Source organism: Staurois parvus, unplaced genomic scaffold, assembly GCF_062004578.1.
Source record: "Staurois parvus isolate SC_StPar_1 unplaced genomic scaffold, SC_StPar_1.0 ptg000729l, whole genome shotgun sequence".
NCBI lineage: Eukaryota > Metazoa > Chordata > Amphibia > Anura > Ranidae > Staurois > Staurois parvus.
In genome coordinates this window covers 213,017-227,493 of record NW_028318525.1, presented here as the reverse complement: position 1 = coordinate 227,493, position 14,477 = coordinate 213,017, and the positions used below count along the sequence as shown (strand labels likewise).

Sequence of the window (14,477 nt, the reverse complement as noted above, 5' to 3'; positions counted from 1 at the left end):
GGAGAAGGTTTGGAACCTGGAAACTAATGTGCTAGAGACAACCTATTCCATGTGCTTTTTCTTCTCCCACTGCCCTTGTTTTAGTTTCTTGCATTCTCTTTGCTCATCTCAATTGCAGAGAATGCTGCATTGTCATAAACACACAATAACAGACTTAACTTTTCTTTTAAATATTTTGCAGAGTGAAACAGGATCAAAAAATAAAGGATATGGAGGCAATAATACTGGAGAGAGAGAGGAGCATTGCAGGCACAACTCAGGAACTAACGGTAATGCAACAGATCTGCAAGAATTTGTCAGTTGTTGTGTTATCCCTGGCCACCTCTTCATTGTTCTTTTATTTTTATGTTTTTTTGACAGGGTCTGAAAAAAGAAAATGAAATTTTGAAAATTCAGGCCAATGAACTGCAAAAAAAACATGATCAACAGTTGCAACAGGTTTGTAAGGCATTGCATATGGACAGTGCAGACATACGTTCCAAACTAGGGAGAGCTGCATGTGTAGCCTAGGAGTTACAGTTTATATGAAACACTGCCATGTAGAGGACACTAGACAGTATTCTATGAAACACTGCCATGTAGAGGACACTAGACAGTATTCTATGAAACACTGCCATGTAGAGGACACTAGACCGTATTATATGAAACACTGCCATGTAGAGGACACTAGACCGTATTATATGAAACACTGCCATGTAGAGGACACTAGACAGTATTATATGAAACATTGCCATGTAGAGGACACTAGACAGTATTATATGAAACACTGCCATGTAGAGGACACTAGACAGTATTATATGAAACATTGCCATGTAGAGGACACTAGACAGTATTATATGAAACATTGCCATGTAGAGGACACTAGACAGTAATATATGAAACATTGCCATGTAGAGGACACTAGACAGTAATATATGAAACACTGCCATGTAGAGGACACTAGACCGTATTATATGAAACACTGCCATGTAGAGGACACTAGACAGTAATATATGAAACACTGCCATGTAGAGGACACTAGACAGTATTATGTGAAACACTGCCATGTAGAGGACACTAGACAGTAATATATGAAACACTGCCATGTAGAGGACACTAGACAGTAATATATGAAACATTGCCATGTAGAGGGCACTAGACAGTAATATATGAAACATTGCCATGTAGAGGGCACTAGACAGTAATATATGAAACACTGCCATGTAGAGGACACTAGACAGTAATATATGAAACATTGCCATGTAGAGGACACTAGACAGTATTATATGAAACACTGCCATGTAGAGGACACTAGACAGTATTATATGAAACACTGCCATGTAGAGGACACTAGACAGTAATATATGAAACACTGCCATGTAGAGGACACTAGACAGTAATATATGAAACATTGCCATGTAGAGGACACTAGACAGTATTATATGAAACACTGCCATGTAGAGGACACTAGACAGTATTATATGAAACACTGCCATGTAGAGGACACTAGACAGTATTATATGAAACACTGCCATGTAGAGGACACGACAGTATTATATGAAACACTGCCATATAGAGGACACTAGACAGTATTATATGAAACACTGCCATGTAGAGGACATTAGACAGTATTATATGAAACACTGCCATGTAGAGGACACTAGACCGTATTATATGAAACACTGCCATGTAGAGGACACTAGACCGTATTATATGAAACACTGCCATGTAGAGGACACTAGACCGTATTATGTGAAACACTGCCATGTAGAGGACACTAGACAGTATTATGTGAAACACTGCCATGTAGAGGACACTAGACAGTAATATATGAAACACTGCCATGTAGAGGACACTAGACAGTAATATATGAAACATTGCCATGTAGAGGGCACTAGACAGTAATATATGAAACACTGCCATGTAGAGGACACTAGACAGTAATATATGAAACATTGCCATGTAGAGGACACTAGACAGTATTATATGAAACACTGCCATGTAGAGGACACTAGACAGTATTATATGAAACACTGCCATGTAGAGGACACTAGACAGTAATATATGAAACATTGCCATGTAGAGGACACTAGACAGTATTATATGAAACACTGCCATGTAGAGGACACTAGACAGTATTATATGAAACACTGCCATGTAGAGGACACTAGACAGTATTATATGAAACACTGCCATATAGAGGACACTAGACAGTATTATATGAAACACTGCCATGTAGAGGACACTAGACAGTATTATATGAAACACTGCCATGTAGAGGACACTAGACAGTATTATATGAAACACTGCCATATAGAGGACACTAGACAGTATTATATGAAACACTGCCATGTAGAGGACATTAGACAGTATTATATAATATGTCTAATGTCTTCTACATGGCAGTGTTTCATATAATAGTGTCTAATGTCCTCTACATGGCAGTGTTTCATATAATACTGTGGCAGTGTTTCATATGAAACACTGCCATGTAGAGGGCACTAGACAGTATTATATGAAACATTGCCATGTAGAGGACACTAGACAGTATTATATGAAACACTGCCATGTAGAGGACACTAGACAGTATTATATGAAACATTGCCATGTAGAGGACACTAGACAGTATTATATGAAACATTGCCATGTAGAGGACACTAGACAGTAATATATGAAACATTGCCATGTAGAGGACACTAGACAGTAATATATGAAACACTGCCATGTAGAGGACACTAGACCGTATTATATGAAACACTGCCATGTAGAGGACACTAGACCGTATTATGTGAAACACTGCCATGTAGAGGACACTAGACAGTATTATGTGAAACACTGCCATGTAGAGGACACTAGACAGTAATATATGAAACACTGCCATGTAGAGGACACTAGACAGTAATATATGAAACATTGCCATGTAGAGGGCACTAGACAGTAATATATGAAACACTGCCATGTAGAGGACACTAGACAGTAATATATGAAACATTGCCATGTAGAGGACACTAGACAGTATTATATGAAACACTGCCATGTAGAGGACACTAGACAGTATTATATGAAACACTGCCATGTAGAGGACACTAGACAGTAATATATGAAACACTGCCATGTAGAGGACACTAGACAGTAATATATGAAACATTGCCATGTAGAGGACACTAGACAGTATTATATGAAACACTGCCATGTAGAGGACACTAGACAGTATTATATGAAACACTGCCATGTAGAGGACACTAGACAGTATTATATGAAACACTGCCATGTAGAGGACACGACAGTATTATATGAAACACTGCCATGTAGAGGACACTAGACAGTATTATATGAAACACTGCCATGTAGAGGACATTAGACAGTATTATATGAAACACTGCCATGTAGAGGACACTAGACCGTATTATATGAAACACTGCCATGTAGAGGACACTAGACCGTATTATATGAAACACTGCCATGTAGAGGACACTAGACCGTATTATGTGAAACACTGCCATGTAGAGGACACTAGACAGTATTATGTGAAACACTGCCATGTAGAGGACACTAGACAGTAATATATGAAACACTGCCATGTAGAGGACACTAGACAGTAATATATGAAACATTGCCATGTAGAGGGCACTAGACAGTAATATATGAAACACTGCCATGTAGAGGACACTAGACAGTAATATATGAAACATTGCCATGTAGAGGACACTAGACAGTATTATATGAAACACTGCCATGTAGAGGACACTAGACAGTATTATATGAAACACTGCCATGTAGAGGACACTAGACAGTAATATATGAAACACTGCCATGTAGAGGACACTAGACAGTAATATATGAAACATTGCCATGTAGAGGACACTAGACAGTATTATATGAAACACTGCCATGTAGAGGACACTAGACAGTATTATATGAAACACTGCCATGTAGAGGACACTAGACAGTATTATATGAAACACTGCCATGTAGAGGACACTAGACAGTATTATATGAAACACTGCCATATAGAGGACACTAGACAGTATTATATGAAACACTGCCATGTAGAGGACATTAGACAGTATTATATAATATGTCTAATGTCTTCTACATGGCAGTGTTTCATATAATAGTGTCTAATGTCCTCTACATGGCAGTGTTTCATATAATACTGTGGCAGTGTTTCATATGAAACACTGCCATGTAGAGGGCACTAGACAGTATTATATGAAACACTGCCATGTAGAGGGCACTAGACAGTATTATATGAAACCCTGCCATGTAGAGGGCACTAGACAGTATTATACGAAACACTGCCATGTAGAGGGCACTAGACAGTATTATACGAAACACTGCCATGTAGAGGGCACTAGACAGTATTATACGAAACACTGCCATGTAGAGGACACTAGACCGTTTTTAAAGGATAAATTCACATTTTTTCAAAAAATGATAAATGCACATTTTTTTGCAGGTAAAAAAAAAGTGCATTAATTTTTTTGTGTTTCTGGAGCCTCTAGAGCATTGCACTAGTGTTCAACAGATCGCTGGTGCCAAGCAGGTCTGTCAGCAAATCTGCTTGCCTGTACGGGCAGTCTTACCCTTCCTGGCTCCTCATGCAAGGGCTCCAAGCCTTGCAAGGAACCCGAAATACCTGGTGCGAAATGTTCTTGGCCTCACATGGGCCAAAGCCCACGAACAGGTACTCTTCAGCTTTAAGGTTTGGTCCCATCTGTTTCCAGGGTGGGGTTGGGAAGTGTCTTCTTTGCTGGTTCACAAGCCCATGGGCCTCCCTCATCTGTGACAACTGGACCCACAAGCTTCTTCTGTCTGGCTTTCAAAATAGAATTTTCTTCTTCTCCTCTGGAGCAATTTTTCCTGTCCAGTCTTTGTCTTCCCTTGTCTTGTCTGTGTGCCCTGTATGGGGCAGGCCAGGATTTGCTACTCCATAGAGTGATTGTCCTGATCCGCGAGCCGAAGCTGTCACGATGGTTTTACTCCAACCTGGTTACAGTTCCAGGAGTGGATGGGAATAGTCTAATCCTGGACCTCAAGGCCCTGAATTACCATGCGGGTGCAGTAGTCAAAATGGAATCCATCCATTCTGTGGTGACTTCCCTTCATCAGGGTAATTTTCTTGCCTCCCTTGCCATTGTGGATGCGTACTTGCTCATCCTCCATCAAGAGTCTGTTTTGTCCCTGACCAAAGGGCAGGAGTATCTATGTCTGATACTGGGTCTGACTCAGTGCAGGCCAAAAGGGGGGTGGTCCTAGGGTTGAGTTCAGCTCCGGGTCGTTGACGGCAGACGAGGCTCGATTTGCCCATCTCTGTCCTGGAGCTTTAAGCGATTAGGCTGTGTCTGGATAGTTAGACCTTTCCTGATGGCACCCGATCAGGATCCAATCAGACGACGCACTGTGGTGGTCTATGTTAACTCCAGGGCAGTTTGAGGCGTTCAACAGCTGCACGGGAGGCCTCTACCTTTACCTTACTAGCTCTCAACGTTGTGTACATTCCAGGCATTGGGAACTGGCAGGTTATTTGCATCTATCGTCAGATGCTGGATTAGGGAGAGTGGTCCACCTGGACGTGTTCTGTCAGATCTGCCTATGCTGGGACATATTAGATGTGAAGCTGCTGGTGTCTCGCCTTTACAGGAAGGTGCTGAGGTTAATGGCAAGAGTGAGGGACCCCTGACAGACACACTTAGTGGCACTGTGGGGTCAGTATTGTTTCATTTATGCATTTCCTCCTCAAGTTCATTCCTTGTCATCTGTGTTGGGTAGCGGCTGATGGGGTTCCAGTCTTTCTGGTGGCTGGCTGGTCGCAATTTCTGTCTGGCGGTGGCTCGTTTGGGAAGATTTTTTTTCATACCAAGAATCGATCTTCCACCTTGCTTACCATTTCTGCCTCTGAGTGCATGGCTATTAAGCCTAGTTGTCAGAGTAAGGGGGTTTTCAGTTTCGATGATCCAGACTGTGTTGCAAACGTACAGGTTTACCTCTCAGGAGATTTATCATGGTACCTGGATGGCTTATATCGCCTGGTGTGAGGTTGTGGGTGTCCATCCATGCCCCTGTTTGGTAACTCGGGTTTTGGTCTTTTCTAGCAGGCATTGAACAGATGCTTGCCTGGGGTAACATTGACAGCCAGTTTTCTGCAGTGGCATTCTCCTTCTGCCAACCTTGGTCACATGTTCGTACCTTCATCCAAGGAGTTTGCAATGTGGAACCTCCTGTGCGTTCCCACTCATTGTTCTGAGCCCTGAACTTGGTTCTTTTGGTCTTTCAGAAGCCTCATTTTGAGTGGGTTCGGGTTGTTCCCTACTGCGATCTCAAAGGGTTGTAGAAAAAAGTGGTAACCAACCCCAACCTATAAGTGGCTTTAGGAACAAGGTGCAGTTGGAAGGGCAACACACATCACAAACAAAGGATTTTCCAGCCAGCCTGCAAAACCACCAAACTGGCCCTGTCTAACCGTTTTCCTTCAAAACAAAGGGTTTTGTTTGCACATGTTTGCAAATATACGTGTGTAAGCCGCAGTGACCTCTATGTATACTGCAGTCCTAACGCTAAGTAGCCATAGAGTTTAGAAACCATACCCTCTGTTTTCACCATAAACTGTTAGAAAGGGCTGGTAAGTACGTTGTGAAATTCTTTGTGATATCTCAAAGGGTTTTTTAGGGTTCCTTGGGTTTGGGGGGGGGGGGGGGAAGGGTGAATGGCATGTTAGGTTGCTTGCTCCAGTTTTTTCTTTCTTTTGGTTTGCTGCCCACCTCTCTGCTTTGGGAAGGCCCTATGGTCAAGCATAGAAGAGCTGTGTATGTGCCCGTCAATGAATGTAAGAGAAAACAAGATTTTTTTTTTTTCGGTTACTCTCTGTAAGATCCCTTTCTATAAGTTTGTTGACAAACACAGCACCCACCCCTCTTCTTGAGGTTTTTCTATCTTCTTGCACAGCTTTGTGACTGGCAGGCTTACCAATCGCAGAGAGGGTTTTTTTTATCAGCTAGGACTTGCACATAGGTGGGGCTGTGTTCATTTTCTGCCTAGTGTCCTACTCCTGTAGGTGGTGCTATAAACTCTATGGTCAGGAATAGAAGAGCTGTGTCCTTCAATGAACTCAAAAATGGGAATTTTTTTTTTGTTACCAAAAAAATACCCTTTTCTATCACCATAATATCTTAATTGTACAGTATAAGACACTAGAAAAACTTGTGTATTTGTATCTTATTTTACACCATACAATATTTATATTTTTAGTGTGTTTTGGATGCATATTATTTTAGTAAGTGACTGCACTGATTGAAATCTTGCCGAGGGTTGCGGTTGGATTATGTGGTCATTCTGTTGAATAGGTTATTTCCATAAAACATTATTTACAGTAGCATCAGTGTGGCCTTTGTGATTCATGTTCGGCAAACTTGTGACGTCGCAGAGCATGCATATAACTTTGTGGTGCTGAAGACCCTTTGTTGATTGTGAAATACATAATGGTTACATTTTAAAACTGTAGACCGGTATATTAGTGTTCCACCGAGCTAGCTATAAATCCTCTAGTCCCATGTAGTACTGGCTTTACCATGCATATTTTCTTTCCTTAGACTACAATTTTGTCAATACCTAATGTCTTTTCATTTCAGGTTTCTTCAGTTGCTCAAAGTGAAGAGCTATTAAAAGCGTAAGTTTTTATATTTGAAGTCATTTGAGTTATGATTAGCTAAATGTACCTTGTTATTTTAATGGAATACCTCTGTAATGCCATTGACTAAAGAGGGACAGGGAGTTTGACGGAAACAAAACTAGTTTAGCTGCAGAAAATGGTTTTGCTGAAATGCTCTATACACCCATTTTTTCTGGTATTCTTTTGTATTGGATCACAGAAAGGCTGGAGGGATATGAGCCAAGTAACTGACAGTTGCTGAAAATGTGCATATGGATATTTTTAAAACCGTCAGTTAAAATAGGTTGATTTAAGGAAAACTGGATTGTCATAAATTATGTTTTGCGTTATTTCTGAGCTCCCCCACTTAAAATGAAACGAAGGCTTACTCTACACTTGTGGTTGGGAGGTGGTAAAAATAGGCAGTATAGCCACAGCTTTACCCCCCTCTCCTTAGCTACTAAGGCAGCAGAATCATATTGTACACATGCTAATGGCTGTAGTGGCTAAAGAGAGGGTGATGATGGCCTAACACACAGCGTAGAGTCAATTTAGCTGATCGCCGCCATAGCTGTAAACTGCATACGCTTCGTGGCGGTCCTGGGATACATGTAGACTTAACCGAGTCTATATGTATCCAACCTTGTCATACAGTTGTGTTCAAAATAATAGCAGTGTATTTAAAAAAGTGAGTAAAGCTCAAAATCCTTCTAATAGCTTTTATTTCCATACACACAAACACATTGGGAACACTGCGTAGTCTATTCCAAATCAAAGCATGAAGAAAAATGTTTCAAATGTGTTCTTACTTTACAGAGAGTTTAGAAAAAGGAATATTAAGCTGTTCAAAAAAAAAATAGCAGTGTTTGCATTTTTCTTTACAAACTCAAACATTTACTGTATACACTGAAAAATGTTTGATGATTTAGGTTTCCTGTGAATCACTGAACTAATATTTAGTTGTATAACCACTGTTTCTGAAAACGGCTTCACATTTGTGTTGCATGGATTTGACCAACTTCTGGCAGGTAGAAGAGAAACCCTCCTGTGCTCAAAAGACCAGATCAGGCATGTGTGGATAGATCTAAATTGACCTTTTCATTCAATCCAGCCAGGTAATGCTGGGGAAGCCCAGAAAAGCACTACACAGAAAAAGAAAAGGGACCACCAGCCTTACTCATTATCTCAGTGATGGTATTTTGTTAGTAAATTGTAACAGATGAATACTCAGAAATGCCAAAAATCACAAGCATGTCATAACCAACAATGGCCCATGGCCTGGAATATTGTGCGAGTCCCAGATTCAGGAGACGCTCAAAGAATTTGATGCTTTTCGAGGGAGAATCCTCTCTTCCTCAGAGCCCATTTGCAATGCTGTAACACTAGCCATTATATACCTTGTCCTTCTCACCCATTGGTGTCATTATATTATGTTCTTGCCTTTTTGAGTATGGGTATCATGTGCATCACATAGTTGTATTCCCCATTCTTATACCCACCCACCAGTAGGTGGGAGGAGCCTATGACCGTATTCCAGGCCATGGGCTGTTTGGTTATTACATGCTTGTGATTTTTGGCGTTTCTGAGTTTACATCTGTTACATTTTACTAGTAAAATGCCATCACTGAGGTAATGCGCAAGGCTGGTGTGCCCTTTTCTTTTTCTTGTTTTGTATTACCTCTGAACAGGCATTCCAGCCCAAGATGATTGCATTACATCGCACATTTCCTCTGCATTTCTTGGTGTTACCTCAGAAACTGTATTTTTGTCACCCCACAAGTTTTCTATTGGATAAAGGTCTGGGGATTGGGCTGGCCACTCCATAATGTTAACCTTGTTGGTCTGGAACCAAGATGTTGCTCGCTTACTGGTGTATTTGGGGTCGTTGTCTTGTTGAAACACCTTTTCAAGGAAATTTCCTCTTCGGCATAAGGCAGCATGACCTTTTCAAGTATTTTTATATTTTCCAACTGATCCATGATCCCTGGTATGCGATAAATAGGCCCAACACCGTAGTATGAGAAACATCCCCATATCATGATGCTTGCGTAACCATGCTTCACTGTCTTCACAGTGTACTGTGGCTTGAATTCAGTGTTTGGGAGTCGTCTGACAAACCAAAATAGACCCAAAAAGAACAAGTTCACAAAATGTTGCGCCATTTCACTTTAAGCCAGTCAATATGTTCTTTGGCAAATTGTAACCTCTTCAGCACATTGTTTTTTTTTTCGTTTTTTTTTTTTTATCAATGGGACTTTGCAGTGGCTTCTTGCAGATAGCTTGGCTTTACATAGGCGTCTTCTAATTATAACACTACTCACAGGTAACTTTACACCTTCTTTGATCACCCTGGAGCTTCGATCCATTAGAATGGTAGTTTTCCACTTTCTTCCACGTCTTTCTGGTTTTGGTTTCCATTTTAAAGCATTTGAGATAATTTTAGGTGAGCAGCCTATCAATTTCTGCACTTGTTTATATTTTTTCCCCTCTTCAATCAAATTTTTAATCAAAGTACGCTGTTCCTCTGAACAGTGTCTGGAGTGACCCATTTTGCTCCGATTTTCAGAGAGAAATGCATTATACCCAGTATGTACATTTGCTGCCTTCGTTCTTAAATAAGGGCCAGCTGTTTTTTTTACGGACTGAATGACCTCACTGATTGATCTTCACACTGCTTTTATTTTGAATATGCCCCTTTCAATTAACCACTTGCCCTCCAGAGGATTTACACACTCCCCCCCCCCCCCCCCCCCCCCCCCTTCCTGAGCAGGCCATTTTTTGTTATTCGTCGCTGCGTTACTTTTAACTGACAATTTTGCTGCAACGGTGCTCCCAAATGAAATGTGTTCTTTTTTTTCCCCACAAATGGAGCTTTCTTTTGCTGGTATTTGATCACCTGTGCGCTATAAACAAAAACAGACTGACAATTTTGCTAAAAAAAAATATATATATATTTTTGACTTTTTGCCAAACTGTATTCTACAAAGGGCGATATGTATACTGGATTATTTATTATACTGGTAATGGCTGCGGTCAGCGACATTATAGCGGGGCTACAGGTGGCATTCTGACACTGGGGGGGGGGGGCGGAAACTGACTGTCACTGACATCCCCAGTGACACTAATACAGTGATCAGTGCTAATAAAAAGCACTGACACTGTATTAATGACACTGGGCAGGAAGGGGTTAACATCTGGGGCGATCAAAGGGTTAACTGTGTGCTGTGGTTGTTTTACAGTGTGCTTTACTGTTTGAAGCTGACACAGGAGAGATCTGTATTGTTTACATACAGACCTCTCCCCCGTCAGTGATACTCGGTGATCGCTGGGTGAATCGCAGGGAATCACCCGGTCGACAGCTGACGCCGCCAATGGTGGCGCGGGTAGGGCACGCACGCCCTCTAGTCAGAAATACAAAATCATGTGTGTGTGTATATATACTTGATTTTGTGCAGCCCTGCCACCCTGTAGCAGTAGTTCTGCTATAGGGCGGTCGGTAAGCGGTTTTATAATTCAATTACACAGAATCAGCAGCATGCATGTCATGACTGTTGGGTCTGTTGGGTTTCTATTACTCTACTACGCCTGCTAGTAAATTATTTGCCATGTAGAAATATAATTTATACCCAAATCAGTGATTGATCAGGTTAGTGGTGTTGGACTGCTATTTTGAACACAACTGTATAGATAATATCTATTACTGGAATAGACTTAAGCCCTTTGCTGAGAAGTTCTTAGATAGATTGGTCATTTTGGATGTTCAGCTTGTCTCTGCCTGTATGGACACAATATTTTTAGTGTTTCAAGTATATGTATCTGATTCATGCTTGTGCCTTTAGACTCGCAGAAAAAGACAGATCTATAACAGAGCTGTTAAGGGAAGTGGAATCTCAAAAAGCTTCAGTAGAGCAACAAAGGAAGAAGAATAATGTGAGTACCTCAAAAATTTATGGAGTTTTATTCCCTCCACAGAGTGTGTGTAATTACTTTTTTTTTTTTCTTCAAGGTAGAACGCCAGGTATTGTTTTCAGTTCTGAGTAGAGTGTGGAAGCATTGGAATCTGTCTGGTTTTACTGATGGATTAGTGACAGTGGGTGAGAAGTGCTGGCCTCATTAAAAAAAAAACAAAAAAAAAACACGTGTACAAGGCCTTGTGATTCTTCAACATTTGAAGGAACCTTTTCCATGACTCTCCACTAATCGAGTTGCTTTAGACCTCTATTGCTGACGAGGTCCAATCCTACTTCACTTATACAAAGCATTTCAAGAAGTGGGAGTAAAACTCTGCAGCAATAAAATCTTGATAGTGGTTCCAATGCTTGTCTACTCTATCCAAAAGAAACAAAACCTTTTGTCTGGAGCTCCACTTGAAGCCTTGTGTACCAATGGCTGCTGTAGGGGAATACAAGGAAACACTTCCCTGAATACATCATTGAAATACAGTATAGCTACTTCAAATTTTCTTCACAGCTCTCTATCATGTCCTTACTATTTCTGCCTCTGCATTTTATCCCATTTTGCTGGTTTGCCATATTGTTTGCTTCATTTGCTGCCTTTTTATTTCACCATGTGAAGGTGAAGCTCCATATGCATCCCCAGCTATCGAGCTTTGACACTCTTTCATATCTTTTTTTTAAATGGCAAAATCCATGCAGTTATTGAATTTCTACAGAATAATGACATTTATGTGTATTAGTTAGAGACTCATGTGTTTTGGTGCCCATTGGTACCTCAAAACTTACAAGTGGTGTTCCAAATTTGATTTTCATGCCAAGTTTGTATAAATATAACACAACAACAGTTAATTATACATCGACCATCAGAAAAACTGATGATTCCATGCATCACATCCAGTGATTATACTTGAATGGACTATTTGGAAGAAAACCAATGTTGTCAGGATAACACAGCAGTAGCTTACAATCTCTACACCCATCACTAAGATTGGTATTCCTTCCTCTTGAGTTACACTTTTCCCTCACTATTATTTTTATTTATTTTAGGTACTTATATAGCGCCGTCAATTTTACGCAGCGCTTTACATATAGTTGTACATTCACATCGGTCCCTAACCTTCAAGGGGCGTACAATCTAAGGTCCCTAAGTCTCATTCATACATACTATGGACAATTTAGACAGGAGCCAATTAACCTACCAGCATGTCTTTGGAGTCACTATTTACTGGATGCATATAAATTTCATTCCAGCTTTTTAAAAAATGTCAGTCCATGTAAAAGTGATGTTTCAGTTTTTGGGAGATACCATCTTGCACCACCTCATTATTTCTTCTCTTGGGAAATCTAAATTCCTGGCTCTACATACTGGCTGTGCCTGTAATGAAGGGCCCCTATTCTCCATGTTGGATTTGTTAAATTTACTTATACTGTGTAGAATACAACAGGAAAAGCTGAGAGTAAACCTATGGGAAGGACACCCAAAAACCGCAGGCGCAAATTTGGTTCAGCTTATAACTAAAATATCACTTTTTAAGTGGACTGACCCTTACTCTAAAACAGTTTGGAATCTGGTTGCTTCACTATTGCTGCCATTTTATTTTTGGCTCCAGTGTCCACCCACCTCTGTTTTGATACATGAAACCTGATTGGCTGTGGGGAAAAAAATTCCAGCATAGCTTCAGTTTTTATGGACAAGCCCCATTGATAAAAATATGCTTCGGAGTGTTGTTTGTGGAAAAAATCTGGCCTAATTTTTGTTTCTCTTTGGTGGGTTGGTTTCTGCTCTGTCTTATCTGTGAACCTTACTTTTACAGTCAATCCTTCTGGCCAAGATTGGAAGTAGAGCCCCAATAGTAGCGTTTCAAATTTCAACATAACATTGGCATTTGCTTTTGTTGCTATAATATGCTGAGCATTGGTTGAGCATTATGGTTGCTGCCGTGTAAAACTGCATCCAGTATATCTGCTGGTAATATTGGTAGAGTCTAGTTTTAAGGCAGCCCGTAATAATAAGAGGCCTCTTTCCAGCAAGTTACCTTCAGTATGAAAATGACCATATGACGCATGAATTGATTGTAGTTTATGGGTCGCTGAAATAACTTTTTCTAAAAATAATTAGGACCTTCGGGAGAAAAACTGGAAAGCAATGGAGGCATTGGCATCAACTGAAAAAATGCTACAAGAGAGAGTCAACAAGACCGCCAAGGTTGTAATGCTACTGGTGGGGACATAGCTCAGACTGTGTAGTGTACGGCCATGCTGGTGCTTAGCCCAGTCTCTTATACATGGGACAGAGTCTATACTATTAAATGCTGTAACTGCCAAGAGTGACAATGGCAACTGTTTTAAATAAAGTTGAAGATCTTTCCATTTTAATTTGTGAAACCTCAAAAAAATCTCAAATTATTGAATTATTTAGCCTATAATCAACAAAGCTCATACTTTTTTTTTTTTTAATTTAAATAGGAAGCAGTGGCATTGGGTGTCATCTGGTCTTTTTTAACCAGTAATTTTTTTTTTTTGTGCTTAGATTACTAAGGGCAGTTTTGCTGATATCTACTTTAAAATCACTTGGACCAACATCTGCCCTTCTCCCTCAAAAAAGACAAACTTTACACATTAAAGCTGAACTTCAGGCAAAAACAGCTAAATACACAGTTGACATTCATACATGGGACTCATGTGCCAAACGATATTTATTCTGTCCATCAATGTCTGAGATTTACACAGCTCTTATCGCACAGCTGGGCTGGCAAGCTGAATTTTTACCATTGAGATGAGATACAGAAGGGGGTCACCTTTTTCTCCCCAGGCTGTGATTGGAAAGTGAAGGAACAGCAGCGGGTTGATGACTCATCTCTTTGCTTAGTCCTTCCCTGAACAGGTTCCTTGTC

The 14,477-nt window shown here is 40.4% G+C and overlaps 1 protein-coding gene across 12 annotated transcripts in view; it reads left to right on the top strand.

Annotated features, from left to right (window-relative positions):
* Positions 1–14,477, top strand: part of KTN1 (kinectin 1) — a 210,623-nt gene that overhangs the window by 153,328 nt on the left and 42,818 nt on the right. For 9 of the 12 annotated variants that reach the window (XM_089653947.1, XM_089653944.1, XM_089653946.1 and 6 more), the window contains 5 exons: positions 182–269; positions 361–438; positions 7,608–7,645; positions 11,467–11,557; positions 13,703–13,789. In XM_089653947.1, coding sequence (XP_089510073.1) covers positions 182–269; positions 361–438; positions 7,608–7,645; positions 11,467–11,557; positions 13,703–13,789 — 382 coding nt within the window. The remainder of the gene's footprint in view (positions 1–181; positions 270–360; positions 439–7,607; positions 7,646–11,466; positions 11,558–13,702; positions 13,790–14,477) is intronic. The other 3 variants (XM_089653945.1, XM_089653950.1, XM_089653949.1) reach the window with 1 other exon arrangement.